This window comes from Microcaecilia unicolor, chromosome 1 (assembly GCF_901765095.1).
Source record: "Microcaecilia unicolor chromosome 1, aMicUni1.1, whole genome shotgun sequence".
Taxonomy (NCBI): Eukaryota; Metazoa; Chordata; class Amphibia; order Gymnophiona; family Siphonopidae; genus Microcaecilia; species Microcaecilia unicolor.
In genome coordinates, this window is record NC_044031.1 from 81,515,998 (window position 1) to 81,539,749 (window position 23,752).

The following is a 23,752-nucleotide window of genomic DNA, read 5'->3' on the forward strand; positions in this document are numbered from 1 at the left end:
TACGTCTTTGTCTTCCTTGATCGCCCCTTTTACCCCTTGGTCATCCAGCGGCCCAACCGATTCTTTTGCCGGCTTCCTGCTTTTAATATACCGAAAAATTTTTTTACTATGTTTTTTTGCCTCTAATGCTATCTTTTTTTCATACTCCCTCTTGGCCTTCTTAATCTGCGCCTTGCATTGCTTTGACACTCCTTATGCTGTTTCTTGTTATTTTCAGACGGTTCCTTCTTCCATTTTCTGAAGGAGTTTCTTTTAGCCCTAATAGCTTCCTTCACCTCACTTTTCAACCAGGCCGGGTGTCTTTTGGACTTCTGTCTTTCTTTTCTAATTCGCGGAATATGTATGGCCTGGGCCTCCAGGATGGTATTTTTGAACAGCGTCCACGCCTGTTGTACAGTTTTTACTCTCTCAGTTGCCCCCCTAAGTTTTTTTTTTACCGTTCTTCTCATTTTATCATAGTCTCCTTTTTTAAAGTTAAACGCTAACGTATTTGACTTTCTGTGTACAGTTACTTCAAGGTTGATGTCAAAACTGATCATATTATGGTCACTGTTATCAAGCGGTAGAGTGGGGTTTGGCTACAGACAGGGTCGAGTTGGAGCCAGACAGTGAAAGCAAAGCCGGGGAAGCATGGCGGCGAACGCCCTTACCCGTGGGATGTCCAGACAACCGATCTCCGTCCTTCTGACCCGAAGAAGAAGGCTTGCTCATGATCCAGCAAATCCACAGTGCCTTACACAAAATTGCAGGTGACTGTAAAATGTTAGATGGTAAAGGATCGCTGCTAATAACGTGAGGCTAGTGCAGGAGCGAAATTTGCTAGTGGCTATTCAGCAGCATGACGTCACTTCCTCCTGATCCTGCTTCTTTTTTTATTTGACATAAATTTTTTTAGATCTTTTACATTTTTCACAGTTTTTGGGAGTTTCATCTTGTTTGAGGATCTTTGCAGGGCCACCAGATTCCTCGTTTTAAATTTCAGTTTTGAGGTCCTTTCATATTGCATTTTGAATTGAGATATCTCAGGGACTTGTTTTTCTACACATGAACACTTTCTGTAATTTGTAAGATTCATAGCTATGTTGCATGTAAGCAAAAGATGGCATCACTTAGAGGAGAACTGTATGTTGTAACTGCGTAAAATAAGCAATACAAATGGGGAATTAATATGAATTAATAATTTTATACTCCAGATACCAGGGCTGGTTTTAGCAATTGCAGGGCCCTGTGCAGACCAGTTTGGTGGGGCACCCCTGTCCCACCTAGCCCCGCTGACAAGATGTGTTTTAAACATTTTTTAAATTTCAAATAAAGACAAATCAAGCAAAACTTGTACAGAAAAACTAATTCAAATATGCACAATGCTATCATAGGAAACCTTTGGGTTTAAAATGCAAAACCATGTGCATGTAAGGACTGGATAAATGAATTAAAACAAATCCCCTTAATATGTAATACGTGGTAGCAATAATGAAACAGTGATTGAATATTCACATAGCAAGCTGCCTGAGCCAACTGATTTATTTTCCACTGAATATAATTAACGTATGAACTTGGCAGCTAACAGTGTGCTGAACTGGACAATGCTGGCACATTTAGACTGCCTCTGGACAGTTCTGCACTTCCTCATTAATCAATACCTTCTCTGTGAAATAGTAATAATTAAAAAAAAGGCAAGTGCATTTTTATGATATATCACTGCATGCCACAAAGCAAAAGGAGCAAGTTCCACATGCCATCTTTTTTTCTTTTGATATAGGCACAGGAAAAAAAAAGATTTTAAATGCTCACAGGTTTCAATCTAATTCATGTTTAATGTGGGCTAAAATGCCATAAATAAGTAAATAGATAGAAACTCTGAATGTTGAGCACCTGATTCTCATAACATGATGTCTGTTTAGTGGCCCTTGATCAGGAGAAAAAAAATCTCTGCACGAATATAATAGTACTAGGGTGTCCCTTTAACCAGCCCTTCCAAATGACACAGATATTACCTTGATTTTTTTTTCTTTTTTACAGAATCCTTCCCTCCCTCCCTCTTGCCCACCTATTCCAGACTTCTTCTCCGCTCCCTCAAGCCTCAGGGTGCCCTCCCGGCACATACCTGAAGCCACCCTGGTGGTCTAGTGGAGTCTTTGGGGCAGAAAAGATCCCCGTCTTTCCTGCCTGCTGCCGGCGCTGACCCTCTTGCTGCCACATCTTCTTTAAAATGGCTGCCGAGACTTCCAACGGCGGCCTCGCAATACTTCAGCGGAAGTCTTGGCATCCATTTTTAAAAAGTGATTCAGCAGCAAAAGGGTCAGCACCAGCAACGGGCAAGAAAGACTGGGGATCTTTCCTGCCCCAAAGACTCTACTAGACCACCAGTGTGGTGTCAGGTATGTGCTGGGAGGGTGTACTGCTATGGATTTACAGCCTGTCTCAGTGACACAGACTACTCAATAATTACTGTGTATTCTTTTGGATTCGTGTTAGGTAAATGAGACCTTTATTAGAGGTGCTAAAATCTACAATGATTAAGATATATACAATGATTAAGCTATATACACACAATGATTAGCTATGTAACTAAAAAGAAACAATACCTATCTATAAACAATCATTACATCACTGGTCTCTACATCTAAGCAATGCTAAGAGTTCTTAGACCAGGAAAAGAAGCAATAATACACTATATATACAACATCACTAGTCAGGAATTTCAGGCCCTTATCTCATTAGCCGGGATGCCCATTGCAGCGAAAGCCCGAAGTCTCCTTATGACCAGGAACAAGTCTTTTCTGCACGATGCGTCCACCCACAGATGAGCCTCAAAGCTCTGCTGCAACAAGCCCCCCTTTTATTAAACTAAAGCTTATTTTCAGAGCCAAGGAAAATTACAGAATGCTTGAGAATAGGTAAACAAGCCATACTGTGGGAATGTGGTCACATGTTTCCAAGTCCAGGTGGCCAGTCCGAATTTCGAAAACAAGCACCATCCTCTTCACATACCAAATTAATTAGAGCTGGGTCAGACTGAGCACAACAACCGCTGTACGGCATGTTAGTCACATTTTGCCATGTGTGAAAGGAGAGCAAGCAGGGGTGGAGGAGAAGGGGGCAATCTTCAAATACCCGAGTCAGAGCAGAGAATGCCTGTAAGGGGGGGGGGGGGGGGGTCAGCAGTGCAGTATAGATGGTAACTACAGACCCCAGTGGAAATGCAGAGCACAGCATTTTGGCAGGAATTCTGCCATTTTGTGTGACCATATGTTATGCCTGTAAGGGGGGGGGGGGGGGGTCAGCAGTGCAGTATAGATGGTAACTGCAGACCCCAGTGGAAATGCAGAGCACAGCATTTTGGCAGGAATTCTGCCATTTTGTGTGACCATATGTTGAAGTCTGATTCCTTGGTGAACTGCTCCAGCTATTCTCTATGGGAGACAAGGCAGAACTAGCAGGTAGCATGCCCAGATAGGCCTCAGACCTGCTTCTCTCTAGAATTCATTTTACTTATAGAGCAAGCCTTCTGCTTGAACCAGAAGGCATGTAGGGGTGTGCAAGATTTCCCTCCTTGGCAGCATTGGATGTAGAATAAGAGGAGTAGTGTAGACAGCAGGACACTTCCAAGAACGACGATGGAGTCATGTCATAAATAAAGTAAGGATCTGTACACCATTTTTAAATTGGCATTAATGATTTATGTAGTATTGCTTTTTTGGTTCATATAAACTTGCTTACATTACTTACTTTATATATAGTTTTTAGCTTTTTAAAAAATATTTTGCTTCTTAAAGGAGATGTTTCATTATTAGCTCTTCTCAGCATGTATTTGTGCTGTCTAAACACCTCTCCTTATGCCCTGCACATTCACTGTTTGCTTACCATTAGAGAAGCACATGAGTGCTTTCCTCTTAGTGCCCGTTTTTGAACCCGAATACTATTTTAACCTTTGTTTGATTGGCAACTGCGTTTTTGTCTGGCTGCAACAGTATTTACTGACAACACTCATAGCCTCTTTTTGGCTTATCACCTGGAGGTGCATTCCTGTCTTTATCAAGGTAATGTTTGCATATTCTTTTTCTTCATATTCTGGGATTTGACCTTTTCACACTGCAGGTTTTTTTCTGCTTCTTTACTTACTAGCACTGTTCATGTTTGTTGTAGCACACCATGTTTTCATTACACGGAAGTCTCTTCCAATCAGTATTCACTTATAGTTTTTGTTGAATGGTAGAAATCTTTAATGGGATCCTTGTGGCGTACCTAGTCAGCAAATGCATTTTTGTTTTTTTCTTTCCGTATTATGCTATTTTCTCCGAGGACAAGCAGGCTGCTTGTTCTCACTGATGGGTGACGTCCACGGCAGCCCCTCCAATCGGAAACTTCACTAGCAAAGGCTTTTGCTAGTCCTCGCGCGCCCATGCGCACCGCGCATGCGCGGCCGTCTTCCCGCCCGAAACCGGCTCGTGCCGGCCAGTCTTCTTTTGTCCGCGCTCGGTACGGTCGTGTTATGCCGTTCGCGCCCCTTAAGTCGACCTCGCGCATCTCTTTTTGACTTTCGCTAAAAAAAAAAAAAAAAAAGGATTTCGGAAGAGGACCTTTGCGGTCTTTTTCCCCTTTCCGCTATTTCCAGTTTTTGCCCCGGTAAGTTTTCTTTCGTTTTCGGGGTAGGCCCTTTTGAGGCCTCGGGTCGAGTTTTTTCTCCCCCTCTTTTTGGTGCCTTACCGCAATTACGAATTTTGATTTCGCCGGCGTGATTTTTCCTCCCATGTCATCGAAGTCTCCCAGCGGCCTCAAGAAGTGCACCCAGTGCGCCCGGGTAATCTCGCTCACTGACAGGCACGCGTCGTGTCTTCAGTGTCTGGTGGCTGGGCACCGCCCGCAGGCCTGTAGTCTTTGCGCCCTTTTACAGAAAAGGACTCAGGTAGCGAGATTAGCCCAGTGGAACGTTTTGTTCTCGGGCTCTTCGTCGGCATCGGCACCGGGAGTATCGAGTGCATCGACAGCGTCAAGACCTCCGCACTTGGCCGCGACTGTATTGATTGCATCGAGGCATCGACCCTCTGCATCGTCGGGGCCGAGATATCGGAAGGCTGCGTCGGTGGTACCGGGACCTCCACTAGTGCTAATGTCGTCGGACGGTGGTGCTTTGGGAGGAAGGCCTACCATTCTCTGTCCACCTTTTCCCAGCTGGAAGTATTCCGTCTGGAATTTCCCTGATGCTTTTTCGGAGAATTTCCCACTTCAGTTGGCAGGTTTGTGCATCCCATCTCTGCTAGAAGTTTCCAGGTTCCTTCCGGTCTTAGTAGTCTCCATGTCTTGTCGCCTGCTGTAACTTGGAGCCCAAAGGGATACAGCCATTTCCATATCATCAAGCTGATCAATCCATAGACTGGTGGGTTGTGTCCATCTACCAGCAGGTGGAGATAGAGAGCAAACTTTTGCCTCCCTATATGTGGTCATGTGCTGCCGGAAACTCCTCAGTATGTTCTCTATCTCAGCAGGTGGTGGTCACACACAGCAGCAGCTCTGGCTAGGCCTCCAAGCCTAATTTTTAGGTTTTGTTGAGTGCCTGGGGTTGAGGGCTCTTTTGAGCAAGTGCAAACCTGGTGGTGCCAGGTCCCTCCTTTTCTCCCCCCTCCCGCTGGCTCCGTTAAAAAAAAAAAAAAATTTTGAACGTCCTTAAAGGCGTTTATTTCGACGTTTATTTAAGCGTCTATTGCAGCTACTCACTGGGACACCAGGTCGTTACAGCTCGGAGCGGACAGCAGGTAATTTTTACCTTTTTATAGCGGGCAGGGGGTTCCCCGATTCTTCTCCTCGTGGCATATGGCGTCGGAGGGCGAGGGTGCAAAGGGTCGCTCCCCGGATCGCTGGAGCGCTTCTAGAGGGGATGCGGGGGTCTTCAAGCCTGATTCGCCCTTGTTGGGTGACAGTTTCGTGACCGATGTATGTCCCGGTCCTTCCTCTGGCGTGGCGGTTTTTCCCGCCATAAACGCCCATCCCCCGCTCCTCGCCTCCGCCATCTTGGCCGGCCACGCGGCTCGGACGGCTTCTTCTTGGGCCGCCCTTGAGGTTGGAGACATTAATGCCATGAACGCCCTTAATTTGGGCGACGGCACAAAAGCGGCTAAAGTTAAGAGCCGTTCTTCCCGCGCGGCTCCTTCGCGGAGTGTCGCGCCGGACGCCATCTTGGATGCGCAGCATGTCTCTCCCCCGCTCTTGCGAGCGCCGGTTGAGGGTGCGTCTAGGGCTGTTGCCCAGGCTGCGGAAGTGCACAGTCTGGGGGGTTTCTCCCCCGAGTTTGTTTTGCTGCTGCATCAGGCCTTCCTCATGCACAACGCTGCCCCTGCTCCCTCGTCTGGTAAAGAGGTTGAGGTTCCCAGAGGCAAACGCCCTCGGGTTGATTCCCAGGCCTTGGAGGAATTTGTCTCCTCCGATGTAGATGAGGGCAGTGTGTCTGAGGTCTCCCAACGGTCCTTTGCGGATTCCTTGGAGGAGACGGATCCCCGCTCGGTTGGAGCGGATGACCCCTCTGCAGCGCGGCTTTTTAGCCCAGAGGATTTGCCCAACCTGTTGTTACAGGCCATGGACACTTTGAAGATTTCCTCTCCGGAGGACGTCTCTCCCTCAGCCCCTGTTGGCTCTGCCATTATGCTGGGGACGAAGCGCCCGCCTAGAACCTTCCACGTGCATGATGCTATGCACACCTTAATTTCGGCTCAATGGGATGTCCCAGAAGCGAGCCTTAAAGTGGCTAGGGCTATGTCCCGCCTCTATCCTTTGGCTGTGAGTGAACGTGAGGCCTATCTGTGGCCTACCGTGGATTCTTTAATCACTGCGGTGACTAAGAAAACGGCGTTGCCGGTGGAAGGTGGCACGGCCCTAAAGGACGCCCAAGACAGAAGATTGGAGGCGGCCTTAAGGTCGTCCTACGAGGCTACTGCTTTAAATTTGCAGGCCTCAGTTTGCGGTTCCTATGTGGCCAGGGCGTGCCTGACTATGGTGCGGCGGGCTTCCCCCTCGGATTCTTCCTTGAGGGATGATTGGCCGGCCCTGGAATCGGGCTTGGCCTATTTGGCAGACTTGCTGTATGATGTCTTGAGAGCCTCAGCTAAAGGCATGGCTCAGACAATCTCTGCGCGGCGGTGGCTTTGGCTGAAGCATTGGTCTGCTGACCACGCCTCTAAATCCCGCCTGGCTAGATTGCCTTTTAAAGGCAAGCTGCTCTTTGGGGTCGAGCTGGACAAAATCGTGACCGATCTCGGCACGTCTAAGGGCAAGAAGTTACCAGAGGTCAGGGCTCGAGCTAGTGCTCGCCCCGGTACCTCCAGAGGACGGTTTCAGGAAGCCCGTCGGTACCGCCCGGGCAGGTCGGGCTCTTCTGCCTCCTCTTCCTTTAAGAGGACCTTCTCCCCCAAGCAGCGTTCCTTTCGCAGAGACCGCCGTCCCGGAGGTGCTCCCTCCGGTCCTCCCCCAGGGTCTCGTACCCAATGACGGGGTCTTGGTCCACGCCCCAGTGCAGATTGGAGGACGGCTGTCCTCGTTTCTGGGCGAGTGGACCACAATAACTTCAGACGCTTGGGTGCTGGAAGTCATCAGAGACGGCTACAAGCTAGAGTTCTGCCGACCCTTAAGAGACGGGTTTGTACTCTCTCCCTGCAAGTCTCCGGTCAAAGCTGTGGCAGTGCAGCAGACCTTGGACAATCTCATCCGCCTGGGGGCGGTCGTTCCGGTGCCAGAAAATCAGCTTGGCAAGGGACGTTACTCCATTTACTTTGTGGTACCAAAGAAAGGAGGTTCTGTCCGGCCTATCCTCGACCTCAAGGGGGTCAATCGGGCCTTGAAAGTTCGGCACTTTCGCATGGAGACTCTCCGCTCTGTTATAGCGGCAGTGAAGGCAGGGGAGTACTTGGCATCCTTGGACATCAAGGAAGCGTACTTGCATATTCCCATTTGGCCTCCTCATCAACGCTTCCTGCGTTTTGCAGTACTGGGCCGACACTTCCAGTTCAGAGCCCTCCCGTTCGGGTTGGCTACTGCTCCGCGGACCTTCTCCAAAGTAATGGTGGTCATCGCGGCCTTCCTGAGGAAGGAAGGAGTACAAGTCCATCCTTATCTGGACGACTGGTTGATCCGAGCCCCCTCTTATGCAGAGTGCGGCAAAGCTGTGAACCGGGTGGTTGCTCTTTTGAGCTCCCTGGGATGGATCATCAACTGGGAGAAAAGCCAGCTGCGCCCCACTCAGTCCCTGGAGTATCTGGGAGTTCGATTCGACACCCAAGTGGGCAGAGTGTTCCTGCCAGACAATCGGATTGTCAAGCTTCAGGCTCAGGTGAACCAGTTCCTAGTAGCCTCTCCTCTTCGGGCTTGGGACTATGTGCAGCTGTTGGGCTCTATGACGGCCACGATGGAAGTAGTGCCCTGGGCCAGGGCTCATATGAGACCACTTCAACACTCTCTGCTGCAGCGCTGGACTCCGGTGTCGGAGGATTATGCTGTGCGCCTTCCCTTGGGCCCAGCAGTGCGCAAGGCGCTGAGCTGGTGGACGCAGATGGACAAGTTGTCTGCAGGAATGCCTCTGGTGACCCCAGAGTGGATTGTCGTCACGACGGACGCTTCCTTGTCGGGCTGGGGAGCCCACTGCTTGGGAAGGACAGCGCAGGGACTCTGGTCTCCTGCAGAGGCAAAGTGGTCTATCAACCTCCTGGAACTCAGAGCCATTCGGTTGGCGCTTTTGGAGTTCATCCCGGTACTGGCGTTGAAACCAGTACGGGTTCTGTCGGACAATGCCACGGCTGTGGCCTATGTCAACCGCCAGGGAGGTACCAAGAGCGCCCCTCTAGCCAAGGAGGCTATGAATCTATGCCAGTGGGCGGAAGCGAACCTGGAGCAGCTTTCAGCGGCCCACATTGCCGGAGTCATGAATGTCAAGGCGGACTTTCTCAGTCGCCATACCTTGGAGCCCGGAGAGTGGCAGCTATCTGCTCAGGCGTCCTTGGACATCACGAAGCGCTGGGGCCAGCCGAGCCTAGATCTGATGGCGTCATCGGCCAATTGCCAAGTGCCGCGCTTCTTCAGCAGAGGACGGGACCCTCGATCCCTGGGAGTAGATGCTCTTCTCCAACAGTGGCCGACACAAGAGCTTCTCTATGTGTTCCCGCCCTGGCCCATGTTGTGCAGGGTGCTAGACCGGGTGGCAAAGCATCCCGGCAGGGTAATCCTGGTGGGTCCGGATTGGCCCAGACGTCCCTGGTATGCGGACTTGATCAGGCTCTCAGTCGGCGATCCTCTGCGACTGCCAGTGGAGCAGGGCCTGTTACATCAGGGTCCCGTGGTGATGGAGGATCCCTCCCCCTTTGGTCTTACGGCCTGGCTATTGAGCGGCAGCGTCTGAGGAAAAAGGGCTTCTCAGACAAGGTCATCGCCACTATGCTGAGAGCGAGGAAGCGCTCTACTTCTACTGCTTACGCCAGGGTTTGGCGTATCTTTGCAGCGTGGTGTGAAGCAGGCTCACTTTCTCCCTTCACTGCTCCAATTTCTTCAGTGTTGGCGTTCCTGCAAGAAGGTCTAGAGAAAGGCCTGTCGCTCAGTTCCCTTAAAGTCCAGGTAGTGGCTCTGGCTTGCTTCAGGGGCCGCCTGAAGGGTGTTTCCCTGGCTTCGCAGCCAGATGTGGTGCGCTTTCTCAAAGGAGTTAATCACCTGCGCCCTCCTCTGCACTCAGTGGTGCCTGCGTGGAATCTCAACCTGGTGCTAAGAGCATTGCAGAAGCCGCCTTTTGAACCCTTGTCGAGGGCATCTCTGAAAGACCTGACGTTGAAAGCAGTCTTTTGGTGGCTATCACTTCAGCCAGAAGAGTTTCCGAGCTCCAGGCGCTCTCTTGTCGAGAGCCTTTTCTGCAGTTCACTGAGGCAGGAGTGACTATTCGCACAGTGCCTTCCTTCCTGCCCAAGATTGTTTCTCGATTCCATGTGAATCAGCAGCTCTGTCTCCCTTCCTTTCGTAGGGAGGACTACCCAGAGGAGTACTCTGCTCTTAAATATCTGGATGTGAGACGAGTCATCATCAGATACTTGGAAGTGACCAATGATTTCCGGAAGTCGGATCATCTGTTTGTCCTGTGTGCAGGTCCTCGTAAGGGTCTGCAGGCTGCTAAGCCTACAGTGGCAAGATGGGTCAAGGAAGCCATTGCAGCGGCTTATGTGGCCGCGGGGAAGGTGCCGCCTATCCAGCTGAAGGCTCACTCCACAAGAGCTCAGGCGGCCTCGATGGCAGAGGCCGGATCCGTCTCCTTGGAAGAGATATGCAAGGCGGCAACTTGGGCTTCGGCTCATACATTCTCCAAGCATTACCGTTTGACTGTGGCTGCACGGGCGGAGGCCCGGTTTGGAGCTTCAGTGTTGAGGTCAGGGATTTCAATGTCCCGCCCTGGGTGAGTACTGCTTCGGTACATCCCACCAGTCTATGGATTGATCAGCTTGATGATATGGAAGGTAAAATTATGTATAATCATACCTGATCATTTTCTTTCCATTAATCATAGCTGATCAATCCATAGCCCCTCCCAGATATCTGTACTGTTTTTATTCTGGTTGCATTTCAGGTTCAAGTTTAGTCTTCAGTTACTTCAGAAAGACTTCGTGTTCAAGTTTTTTCACTTGGATTCTTCAAGAGTTAAGACGAGTTTGTGTTACAGTGAGCTGCTGCATTCCTCTCCCCTCCATTTTACGGGGCTGGATTGAGACTTAAAATTCTGCCGGCACTCCCTCCCGCTTCGTGCGGCTGTAGGGCAGCTTTGTACCCTTCCCGCTTCGGCGGTGTTAGGGTCAGTCAGCTCCTCCCGCGGTTGCGGTTGCAGGATAAGCCAGATCCCCCCGCATCGGCGGGTGTGGTGTCCCTCCCCCGCTCCGCGGGGATGAGCTGGACGGATTCCCCTCCCCCACTTGTGTGGGGATGAGCTGGGTTAATTCCCCTCCCCCGTTTCGGCGGTGGTGAGCTGGGCAGAGTGTCCCTTCGTGGGTGTAATTCTCTAAGTGCTGAGTCCTGCGGATGGAGCTTTGATATCGACATACTGAGGAGTTTCCGGCAGCACATGACCACATATAGGGAGGCAAAAGTTTGCTCTCTATCTCCACCTGCTGGTAGATGGACACAACCCACCAGTCTATGGATTGATCAGCTATGATTAATGGAAAGAAAATTATCAGGTATGATTATACATAATTTTACCTTATATCTCAAACCTTCCCTCTGTAAATAGGAATTCTCCGAGGACAAGCAGGCTGCTTGTTCTCACTGATGGGTGACGTCCACGGCAGCCCCTCTAATCGGAATCTTCACTAGCAAAAACCTTTGCTAGTCCTCGCGCACCGCGCATGCGCGGCCGTCTTCCCGCCCGAAACCGGCTCGTGCCGGCCAGTCTTCTTTTGTCCGCGCTCGGTACGGTCGTGTTATGCCGTTCGCGCCCCTTAAGTCGACCTCGCGCGTCTCTTTTTGACTTTCGCTAAAAAAAAAAAAAAAAAGGATTTCGGAAGAGGACCTTTGCGGTCTTTTTCCCCTTTCCGCTATTTCCAGTTTTTGCCCCGGTTAGTTTTCTTTCGTTTTCGGGGTAGGCCCTTTTCAGGCCTCGGGTTGAGTTTTTTCTCCCCCTCTTTTTGGTGCCTTACCGCAATTACGAATTTTGATTTCGCCGGCGTGATTTTTCCGCCCATGTCATCGAAGTCTCCCAGCGGCTTCAAGAAGTGCACCCAGTGCGCCCGGGTAATCTCGCTCACTGACAGGCACGCGTCATGTCTTCAGTGTCTGGGGGCTGGGCACCGCCCGCAGGCCTGTAGTCTTTGCGCCCTTTTACAAAAGCGGACTCAGGTAGCGAGATTAGCCCTGTGGAACGTTTTGTTCTCGGACTCTTCGTCGGCATCGGCACCGGGAGTATCGAGTGCATCGACGTCGCCAGCGTCTAGACCTCCGTCCTCGGCCGCGACTGCATCGAGTGCATCGAGGCATCGACCATCTGCATCGGGGCTGAGACATCGGAAGGCGGCGTCGGTGGTACCGGGACCTCCACTTCTGCTGATGTCGTCGGACGGTGGTGCTTCGACTGGAGTGCAGGTGAGGGCTGTCCATTCCCCTGCTGGTGGCGGTGAGCCTTCGGGTGGGTCTCCCCCTACCCTGAGGGCTCCTGCGGTACAGCCCCCCCCCCCCCCCCAGACTGACCTTCTTCGGCCTCGGCCCCGAGGAAGCGATGGCTGGATTCTACGTCCTCCTCGTCGGTGCCGGGAAGCTCCGGTGACATGCTTCGTCCCAAGAAGTCGAAGAAGCATCGACACCGGTCCCCTTCCCGTATCGGCACCGAGAGCTCTGGGTCGCCGAGGGAGTCGGCACCCAGTAGGCATCGGCACCGAGAGGACCGCTCACCCTCTGTTCAAGAGGTGTCGATGCGCTCCACTATGGACAGCCCGGAACAGCCTCCACGCCCGGAACAGACTCTGACATCGACACCTGCATCGGCTTCCACGTCTTTCTCCACAGCCGCTCTGCACGAGAGTCTCCGGGCCGTTCTCCCAGAGATTCTGGGAGAGCTGTTGCGCCCTTCCCCTCCGGTACCGTCAAGTGAGGCACCGGCTGGCCCCTTGCCCGGGGTGAGGTCTCCGACATCGGTGCCGTGTGCGGTACCGACTGTGGTCGCCTCCCAGGAAGGCTCCCCGACGACGTCGGCGGAGGGAGCTTCGCCGGTGCGGGCGAGGGAGTCTACCTCTCGACGCTCCCACCGTGGCCGTGGTTCCACGGAGTCGAGCCGGGCACGGCTTCAGACACAGGTCCGTGAACTTGTGTCTGATACCGATGGTGAGGCCTCGTGGGAGGAGGAGGAGGACATCAGATATTTCTCTGACGAGGAGTCTGAGGGCCTTCCTTCTGATCCCACTCCCTCCCCTGAAAGGCAGCTTTCTCCTCCCGAGAGTCTGTCTTTTGCGGCCTTTGTCCGGGAGATGTCTACGGCCATCCCCTTCCCGGTGGTTGTGGAGGACGAGCCCAGGGCTGAAATGTTTGAGCTCCTGGACTATCCTTCTCCACCTAAGGAAGCGTCCACAGTACCCATGCATCATGTCCTAAAAAAGACATTGCTGGCGAACTGGACCAAACCACTAAGTAATCCCCACATTCCCAAGAAGATCGAGTCCCAGTACCGGATCCATGGGGACCCAGAGCTGATGCGCACTCAGTTGCCTCACGACTCTGGAGTTGTGGATTTGGCCCTAAAGAAGGGTAAGAGTTCCAGGGAGCATGTTTCGGCGCCCCCGGGCAAGGACTCTAGAACCTTAGACTCCTTTGGGAGGAAGGCCTACCATTCTTCTATGCTTGTGGCAAAAATCCAGTCTTACCAGTTCTACACGAGCATACACATGCGGAACAATGTGCGGCAGTTAGCGGGCTTGGTGGACAAGCTCCCCCCTGAGCAAGCCAAGCCATTTCAGGAGGTGGTCAGGCAGCTGAAGGCGTGCAGAAAATTCCTGGCCAGAGGGGTGTATGACACCTTTGATGTTGCGTCCAGTGCCGCTGCTCAAGGGGTGGTGATGCGCAGACTCTCATGGCTGCGTGCCTCCGACCTGGAGAATAGGATCCAGCAGCGGATTGCGGACTCGCCTTGCCGTGCGGATAACATTTTTGGAGAGAAAGTCGAGCAGGTGGTAGAGCAGCTCCACCAGCGGGATACCGCTTTCGACAAGTTCTCCCGCCGGCAGCCTTCAGCTTCTACCTCTACAGGTAGACGATTTTTTGGGGGAAGGAAGACTGTTTCCTACTCTTCTGGTAAGCATAGGTACAATCCTCCTTCTCGACAGCCTGCGGCCCAGGCTAAGCCCCAGCGCGCTCGCTCTCGTCAGCAGCGTACGCCTCAACAAGGCCCCTCGGCTCCCCAGCAAAAGCAAGGGACGAGCTTTTGACTGGCTCCAGCAGAGCATAGCCGACATCCAAGTGTCAGTGCCGGGCGACCTGCCAGTCGGAGGGAGGTTGAAAGCTTTTCACCAAAGGTGGCCTCTCATAACCTCCAATCAGTGGGTTCTTCAAATAGTCCGGCAAGGATACACCCTCAATTTGGCCTCAAAACCTCCAAATTGTCCACCGGGAGCTCAGTCTTACAGCTTCCAACACAAGCAGGTACTTGCAGAGGAACTCTCCGCCCTTCTCAGCGCCAATGCGGTCCAGCCCGTGCCATCCGAGCAGGAAGGGCTGGGATTCTATTCCAGGTACTTCCTTGTGGAAAAGAAAACAGGGGGGATGCGTCCCATCCTAGACCTAAGGGCCCTGAACAAATATCTGGTCAAAGAAAAGTTCAGGATGCTTTCCCTGTGCACCCTTCTCCCCATGATTCAGGAAAACGATTGGCTATGCTCTCTGGACTTGAAGGACGCCTACACGCACATCCCGATACTGCCAGCTCACAGACAGTATCTGCGATTTCAGCTGGGCACACGTCACTTCCAGTACTGTGTGCTACCCTTTGGGCTAGCCTCTGCGCCCAGAGTATTCACGAAGTGCTTGGCTGTGGTAGCAGCGGCACTTCGCAGGCTGGGGGTGCACGTGTTCCCATATCTCGACGATTGGCTGGTGAAGAACACATCCGAGGCAGGAGCTCTACAGTCCATGCAGATGACTATTCGCCTCCTGAAGCTACTGGGGTTTGTGATAAATTATCCAAAGTCCCATCTTCTCCCAGTGCAGAGACTCAAATTTATAGGAGCTCTGCTGGACTCTCGGACGGCTCGTGCCTATCTCCCAGAGGCGAGAGCCAACAACTTGTTGTCCCTCATCTCGCGGGTGTGAGCGTCCCAGCAGATCACAGCTCGGCAGATGTTGAGATTGCTGGGCCACATGGCCTCCACAGTTCATGTCACTCCCATGGCCCACCTGCACATGAGATTTGCTCAATGGACCCTAGCTTCCCAGTGGTTTCAGTCTGCTGGGGATCTAGAAGACGTGATCCACCTGTCCGCGAGTTTTCTCAACTCCCTGTATTGGTGGACGATTTGCTCCAATTTGACTCTGGGACGTCCTTTCCAAATTCCTCAGCCACAAAAAGTGCTGACTACGGATGCGTCTCTCCTGGGGTGGGGAGCTCATGTCGATGGGCTTCACACCCAAGGAAGCTGGTCCCTCCAGGAACGCGATCTGCAGATCAATCTCCTGGAGTTGCGAGCGGTCTGGAACGCTCTGAAGGCTTTCAGAGATTGGCTGTCCCACCAAATTATCCAAATTCAGACAGACAACCAGGTTGCCATGTATTACATCAACAAGCAGGGGGGCACCGGATCTCGCCCCCTGTGTCAGGAGGCCGTCAGCATGTGGCTCTGGGCTCGCCGTCAAGGCATGGTGCTCCAAGCCACATATCTGGCAGGCGTAAACAACAGTCTGGCCGACAGGTTGAGCAGGATTATGCAACCTCACGAGTGGTCGCTCAATTCCAGGGTAGTGCGACAGATCTTCCAGGTGTGGGACACCCCCTTGGTGGATCTCTTCGCCTCTCGAGCCAACCACAAAGTCCCTCAGTTCTGTTCCAGGCTTCAGGCCCACGGCAGACTGGCATCGGATGCCTTCCTCCTGGATTGGGGGGAGGGTCTGCTGTATGCTTATCCTCCCATACCTCTGGTGGGGATGACTTTGTTGAAACTCAAGCAAGACCGAGGCACCATGATTCTGATTGCTCCTTTTTGGCCACGTCAGATCTGGTTCCCTCTTCTTCTGGAGTTGTCCTCCAAAGAACCGTGGAGATTGGATGAAGGGGCGCTTCTGCATCCCAACCTCCAGTCTCTGGCTCTCACGGCCTGGATGTTGAGAGCGTAGACTTTGCCTCTTTGGGTCTGTCAGAGGGTGTCTCCCGCATCTTGCTTGCTTCCAGGAAAGATTCCACTAAGAGGAGTTACTTCTTTCTATGGAGGAGGTTTGCCGTCTGGTGTGATAGCAAGGCCCTAGATCCTCGCTCTTGTCCTACACAGACCCTGCTTGAATACCTTCTGCACTTGTCTGAGTCTGGTCTCAAGACCAACTCTGTAAGGTTTCACCTTAGTGCAATCAGTGCATACCATTACCGTGTGGAAGGTAAGCCGATCTCAGGACAGCCTTTAGTTGTTCGCTTCATGAGAGGTTTGCTTTTGTCAAAGCCCCCTGTCAAACCTCCTACAGTGTCATGGGATCTCAATGTCGTTCTCACCCAGCTGATGAAACCTCCTTTTGAGCCACTGAACTCCTGCCATCTGAAGTACTTGACCTGGAAGGTCATTTTCTTGGTGGCAGTTACTTCAGCTCGTAGAGTCAGTGAGCTTCAGGCCCTGGTAGCCCAGGCCCCTTACACCAAATTTCATCATAACAGAGTAGTCCTCCGCACTCACCCTAAGTTCTTGCCAAAGGTTGTGTCGGAGTTCCATCTGAACCAGTCAATTGTCTTGCCAACATTCTTTCCCCGTCCTCATTCCTGCCCTGCTGAACGTCAGCTGCACACATTGGACTGCAAGAGAGCATTGGCCTTCTATCTGGAGCGGACACAGCCCAACAGACAGTCCGCCCAATTGTTTGTTTCTTTTGATCCCAACAGTAGGGGAGTGGCTGTGGGGAAACGCACCATATCCAATTGGCTAGCAGATTGCATTTCCTTCACTTACGTCCAAGCTGGGCTGGCTCTTGAGGGTCATGTCACGGCTCATAATGTTAGAGCCATGGCAGCGTCGGTAGCCCACTTGAAGTCAGCCACTATTGAAGAGATTTGCAAAGCTGCGACGTGGTCATCTGTCCACACATTCACATCTCATTACTGCCTGCAGCAGGATACCCGACGCGACAGTCGGTTCGGGCAGTCAGTGCTTCAGAATCTGTTCGGGGTTTAGAATCCAACTCCACCCCCCCCCTAGGCCCATGTTTATTCTGTTCCAGGCTGCACTCTCAGTTAGTTGGATAAATTGTTAGGTTAATCTCAGTTATGTCCTCGCCGTTGCGAGGCCCAATTGACCATGGTTGTTGTTTTGAGTGAGCCTGGGGGCTAGGGATACCCCATCAGTGAGAACAAGCAGCCTGCTTGTCCTCGGAGAAAGCGAATGCTACATACCTGTAGAAGGTATTCTCCGAGGACAGCAGGCTGATTGTTCTCACAATCCGCCCGCCTCCCTTTTGGAGTTGTGTCTTCCCTTCTCTTTGTCTTGCTACATATGAGACTGGCCGGCACGAGCCGGTTTCGGGCGGGAAGACGGCCGCGCATGCGCGGTGCGCATCGGCGCGCGAGGACTAGCAAAGGTTTTTGCTAGTGAAGATTCCGATTGGAGGGGCTGTCGTGGACGTCACCCATCAGTGAGAACAATCAGCCTGCTGTCCTCGGAGAATACCTTCTACAGGTATGTAGCATTCGCTGTAACCTCCTTAAAGTCTCGTCTCTTCTGGAGATTCATCTTAGCAAGGTCTTGGAAGACCTGGGGTTTACAGCCTTTCCAATGCAACTCCCCCATAGCTCTGGCTTTCTTCCATATTCGTTCTTTTGCTGCATATTCATGATAACAAACAATAATATCCCTGGGAAGATTCCCTCTCTGTGGGCCCAAGCTCCTGTGAGCTCTTTCAATTTTTATAGTCTCAGGCTCTTGGTCGTCTATTGCCTCAATTCCAGAGTGCAGGATGTACGTACTTAAGTCTTTTAACACTGTCATTACATCCTTAAACTGTTCTTCCTCTGGCACTCCTTTAATCCTCAGGTTGCACCTCCTTGTTCTGTTTTCCAAATCTTCAATTGCTCTTTCCAACTCCTCCCGTCTTTGCTGCTCCAACGCCAGCCCTGTCTGCAAGCTGCCAACCTCCTCTGCCATCGCCTCAATCTTCTCTTCCATTTCAGCCACACGTCCTCCTATCTCCTTCATTTCTGCGTGCAGTTCCGCCACCGCTGTTTGAATGCTTTTCCAGGTTGTTATAAGCTCTGATTTTATCTCTTTAAACCACCAGGAAATTTCTCTCATGTTCACCCCCATGTCTCCGCTTTCAGCATTATCGGGGTCTAGGTCCGACTCGGATTCCTCGGGTGCCATTTTCGTGCCACGCGTTAGGACTCTCTGGGACCCGCTCTGCCCCGTTCCGGATTTCTCCTATGTATATTTGTATTGCGAAAGTTTTTTCCTCGCTGCCATCACAGCCCGGGACTCTCTCCACCTCCGTACTTTGAAATCTGCTCTCTTCTTCAGGGATTATATCACCTTTTTTCACGGACTCCAGTGGAGCTCCATTTCTAAGCTGCCATCTTCTAGCTCTGACGTCACTTCCTCCTCTTCATTCACTTTTTTTCTCCCTGTATTGCAGCCACTTTTCAAGCACTTTCTTCCCTTTTATTGGCACACCTTTGTGTCCACTTTCGATATCTCCTACATCCCGTTGCATATCTATTTATGTTTTCCCTGTATTGCTCTTTATATTTTTATATACTGCTTCATCTCTATTGGTATATTGACACTTCAATACATTTCATTGTGTCATAGAAGGTCAACTCCATACAATGTTTTTCATTCTGGTCGTCATTTTTAAATGAAATTTATGTTTAGATGGGTTTTAAGCTATATTTATCGTTGGCCTTTAAGTTCTAGGTACTAAGTATTATTCACACTGTTTTAAAGCATTGCATCATATGTTTTAGAAACTTTTTATGTTTATATATTTATATGTTATTTACTCACAGTGTGTCTTCTTTTATATGATATTCTTTTTTTATAGGATTCCTGTCTTAATTGATATGTTTTTATTCAATATATGCACATTTCTTGTGCCACTGTTATCTATGTTTTATATTTAATTTTTGCTTTCAATGAATGTTTGTTTATATGATGGTATTTTTATTGTTTTCTTAGACTCCTGAGGCAGGCACTTTGCTGAAATACGGTGTCGTGTCATGTCATCTGTTGCTTTTTTAGAATAAATTTTATTTGTCATTGTTTGACTCCATTGTGCTTGGAAGTGTCCTGCTGTCTACACTACTCCTCTGATTCTGCTTTATATTCATAGTGTTTCTGTTCTTCCGCTTCATGGTTGCCTTTTTAGTATTGGATGCAGCCCTGGAACCTGCAAGAGAGCCTGGTGGGACCTTAAGGGAGGTCCTGGATGAAGCTGGTTCATTGGTGTCAGATAGGGCCATGTAGTCTGGTAAGGATATGCTAAAGGAAATCTCTGAAGAAACTGAGGAGAATCTTGGGTGGGGGGGTGTCTCCTATCCAGGGAAAATGTGATGTCAGTGTTGTTAAGACAGTCAAGTTACTTTTTTTTTGATCACAGAAGACCTCTTGTTAAGGATTTTCTTTAGGATTTCTGGTAGTCTAGGTTTCATCGGAGGATTTCCTCCTAGACGATATCTCCAGTTCATCAAGTAATCAAGGTTATGATTGCAGCAGAGTAGGAGGCTCTGAACACTAGGCTTAAGTTTGGGAGGTCAGTGGTGGGACTTATCCCATTTTTGCGGAAGAAAAGAGGAGGCTGCATTTGTCATTAGTCATAAACACTGGCTGCACAAAATCTAACGAGGAAATATCTGTTAAATACTTGTCCACTACAGGAGAAATAATTTAAAATCAGTAAATTCTGCTAGGATAATTTTATAGTCCATCATTTCTCAACCTCAGGGCACACTTAGATTTTCATGAATATTGTGTGGCACACCAGTCTTCAAAGTGCAAACAATGTGGATGTTGCAGAGAACTCATATGGCCAAAAGAAAAGCAACAGAAGCACAGGGAGTTCCACCAGAAGCTAGAAGGACTCAAAGGACGTGACTTAGGAGGGAGAAGAGGAAGAGGTGGCCATTCATGCTCTATATGTGCTATCTGTTAATTCCCAAATGACATGGCATATGCTGTATCCAGGAAGGAGAGGCATTCATGATTACACATATTCTCACGCTGGGGAGATCAGGAGGGGACAAATATTTTTTCATGTGACTGTACATTTAAATGTCAATCTGCAAAATACCAAAAGTTTACCACCCTTTCATTCATCGTGTAACACGTGTTTATAAGAAAGCTCAGGCAGACATAATTGATTAGAATAAATTGATCAGAAGCAGTAAGCCAAGTCTTTGAAATGCAAAATGTATCATAATTGTCAACTCAGATAAAACCTTGAATTAATTTAACAGAAGACTCATTAATGTGGCCACATTTGACAAAAGTATTAGGTGAAGAAATGCCATAACTCTAAAGCATCCTTGTGATCAAATTGAATGACACAACATCCTAGGAGAGAGACATCTCAGATAGGAATGACCACTGAAATACAGATTATATTTTTTATTTCCATAAAGCACAAGGATAGGGAATCAAACCTGGCTTCCATCTCCCTGTCTGCTAGAGGGAAAGAGTACAAAGCTCTAAGCAACACAACTGTTTAAATCGGATAGATGTAAATAAAAACCAGTAAAAACACAGATCATACCAATATGGAGAAAACACTAAAGGGCCTCTTCAGGGATCTTCCTCCCTGCGTTGGGAGGATGCCATTTGCAAGACCTGCATTTTTTTTCCTGCCAATCCAGAAATTTTGAAAAACAGACCATTATTAAAATGGACTTAGGGAAAATGCACTATTTATTTCTGGAATAAGCAGCATAAAATGTATTGTACTTTTTTGGGATCTTGCCAGGTATTTGTGATCTGGATTGGCCACTGTTGGAAACAGGATGCCGAGCTTGATTGACCTTTGGTCTGTCCCAGTATGGCAATACTTATGTACTTATGTCATATTCAGCTACATGGTGGATGCTTAATTTGAACTGTCTAAATTTTATGTATTTAGATCATATTTATCGAGTGTCTATTTTAGATTGTGTCACTGAATATCTCTTTATAACTTGAAATATATTAGCTAGATGTTTCAAATTATACCTGCTATTTGTGAGGTCCACTTGATCATCTAACTTATACATTTAGTAACTGATTATTGCAGCTTAAACTGACAAGTTATACATTTAAGTGGCTTCCATCCCCTTTTTGGATGGATAACTTTTGTGGACTACATAAATTGACCTTAGACTATTTTATTATGAATTGGTAGGAACAGACCTGACGCATTTACATACGCTCTCCTTTCCCTAAAAAAATGATCTGAAACATGATTTTTTTTTTTCTACTACATTCTCTCTTTGAATTTCTTGGGGATACTGGTTTATATTTCTTTGATATTGATCTTGCCCTGACAACTCCAGGGCCTTCTGCTCTAGGAAAAGGAATACAGCTATGAAAAAGTTTTCTTCTGTTATTGCTTTAGAACATTTTGGGAATGCATCTGTCTTTGACTTCTCTTTAGCTAGATTTGATTGACTAGTTTTGAAATCTCATTGTACCTTTTCTTCTAGGAATCTGAAAGGAAATTGGTTGCAGAGAGTTCAGAGGTGGTGCATGAAAACTACTCAGCAAATTATGAGGAAGATTTTGAAGTATGTAACATATATTGGTCCCTAACAACAATAATCTATCAGTATAACGAATGGTATTTCTTATAGTTTTCTGCAGTCATTTATTTGACAGTATGTTATCACTCACTTGAATTCTGAATATGTTGAGGACTGATTTGTACAGAACATACTGCTCACAGGTAGGAAATTACTCTGTGCTGTGTTAAAATTCCAGTTCTTTTAGGCTATGAGATATGCCAGACTACACTACCCTTTCCTTTTCCATGTTATTAAAACAGTAAGCACAGTTGGTGTAGCATAGTAAATGACGGCAGATATAGACCTGAACGATCCATCCAGTCTGCCCAATAGACACACTCATTATCAATTCATGATTAAACCAACAGTGAATGTGATATATTTTATCATGGTCTTTCTTTGGCTTTTCTAGGACATAAGTTGTAGAAGTCTGCCTGACCCTGTCCTTCTTTCCAACTACTGGAGTTGCCGTTGAAGCCCACTCCAGCCTATCCAAATTTATCTTGTCGTGTGCGGGACACAGACTGTAAAAAGTCTGCCCAGCACTGTCCTCATGTTCTAGGTGCTGAAGTTGCTTTCAGAGCCATTTCCCGCCCATTCTAAACCAGATTTCCATATATGGAACACAGACCATACAAGTCTGCCCAGCTCTGGCCTTAGTTCTACACAGCCAGAGTCGCCATCTAAGCGCCACTCAAGACATCCACACACATGCAGCCATTTAAGGTTTTTGTTTTGTTTTGTGTTAATACCATCCATTTTCTTATTAGAGATCTTCTTTGTTCATCCCACGCCTTTTTGAATTCCATCACTGTTTTTGTCTCTACCTCCTCTCTTGGGAGGGCATTCCAGGCATCGACCACCCTTTCCATGAAAAACATTTCATGACATTACTCCTAAGTGTACCACCCCGCAATCTCAATTCATGTCCTCTAGTTTTACTGTTTCCTCTTCTCTGTAAAAGATTTGTTTCTATATTAATACCTTTCAAGTATTTAAATATCTATATCATTAAATATCCTGTCCCTTCTTTCCTTTAGGGTATGCACATTCAGGTCTTCCAGTTTCTTCTCATACATCTTTAGGCACAAGCCCCATACCATTTGTGTTGCCTTCTTCTGAACTGCTTCAAGTTTTTTTTTACATCCGTAGCAAGGTACAGTCTCCAGAACTGAACACATTATTCCAGGTGGGGCCTCACCAGTGACTTGTACAGGGGCATCAACACCTCCTTCCTTCTGCTAGTTACGCCTCTCTCAATACAGCCTAGCATTCTTCTTGCTATGGCCACCATCTTGTCACACTGTTTTGTTGCTTTAAGATCCTCGAACACCATCACCCCAAGGTCCCTCTCCCTGTCTGTTCATATCAGACTCTCACCTCCTAGGACATACGGCTCCCTTGGATTTCTACTCCCCATATGTATCACTCTGCACTTAATTGCATTAAATTTTAACTGCCAAATATTAGACCATTCTTCTAACTTTTGCAGATCCTTTTTCATGCTTTCCACTCCCTCCAGGGTGTCCACTCTAGTACAAATTTTGATGATGTCTACAATGCTGCTCACAAATATATTGAACAGAATAGTTATTTGTGTATGTGTGGAGGAACTGGTACTCTTAGGATTGATATCACAAAATGGATAAATGAATTTGAATCACCTGATTTAGTTATTTTTGATGAGGTTGTATGTGTTTTTACGACTTGCATACATTAAGTGTAAAAGCTTAAGCATTAGGAAAAGTTTATGAGGATAGTCATGAAGGGTGGAAGAATAGCCTAATGCTGAGAGCCAGAGAAGCCTGGTTCAAATCCCACTGCAGCTTCTTGTGATCTTGGGCAAGTCACTTAGGGCCCTTTTTACAAAGCAGCAGTAAGCCCAACATGGGCTTACAGCTTGCTAAAAAGGAAGTACTGCCAGGCTACTGCAGCATCCCGGCAGCAGTTCCCACCCCCAGACCGCCGTCATATCCGGTGCTACAAAAAATGTATTTATTTTTGCAGCACTGGTGTGTACCCGGCAGGGCAGGGCCGTGTACACCAATGGGTGGTAGTAAGGGCTCCCCTCCGAAATGGCCGCGTGGCAAGTGAAACACTTGGTGCACAGCCATTTCCTCAGAAAAAGAAAGATTTACCTTTTACCCGCTGTGGTAAAAGGGGGCCTCGGAGCACATCAAAAACACGCACCAATGCCAGCACAGGCCCCCTTTTGCCTCAGGTGCAAGTTTAGATTGTGATCCCTATGGGCACAGGAAAATACCTAGTGTACCTTAGTTTAACTTGGTGGTATGTGAGCTACAACTGCAAAAAGATGTTAACTAAACACAAAAT

General features: G+C 48.8%; 1 protein-coding gene across 3 annotated transcripts in view; it reads left to right on the top strand.

Annotated features, from left to right (window-relative positions):
* The window catches only part of WDR60 (WD repeat domain 60), a 303,464-nt gene that overhangs the window by 89,926 nt on the left and 189,786 nt on the right, over positions 1 to 23,752 (top strand). For all 3 annotated transcript variants that reach the window (XM_030198750.1, XM_030198757.1, XM_030198766.1), the window contains exon 8: positions 21,341 to 21,421. In XM_030198750.1, the coding sequence (XP_030054610.1) occupies positions 21,341 to 21,421 (81 nt within the window). The remainder of the gene's footprint in view (positions 1 to 21,340; positions 21,422 to 23,752) is intronic.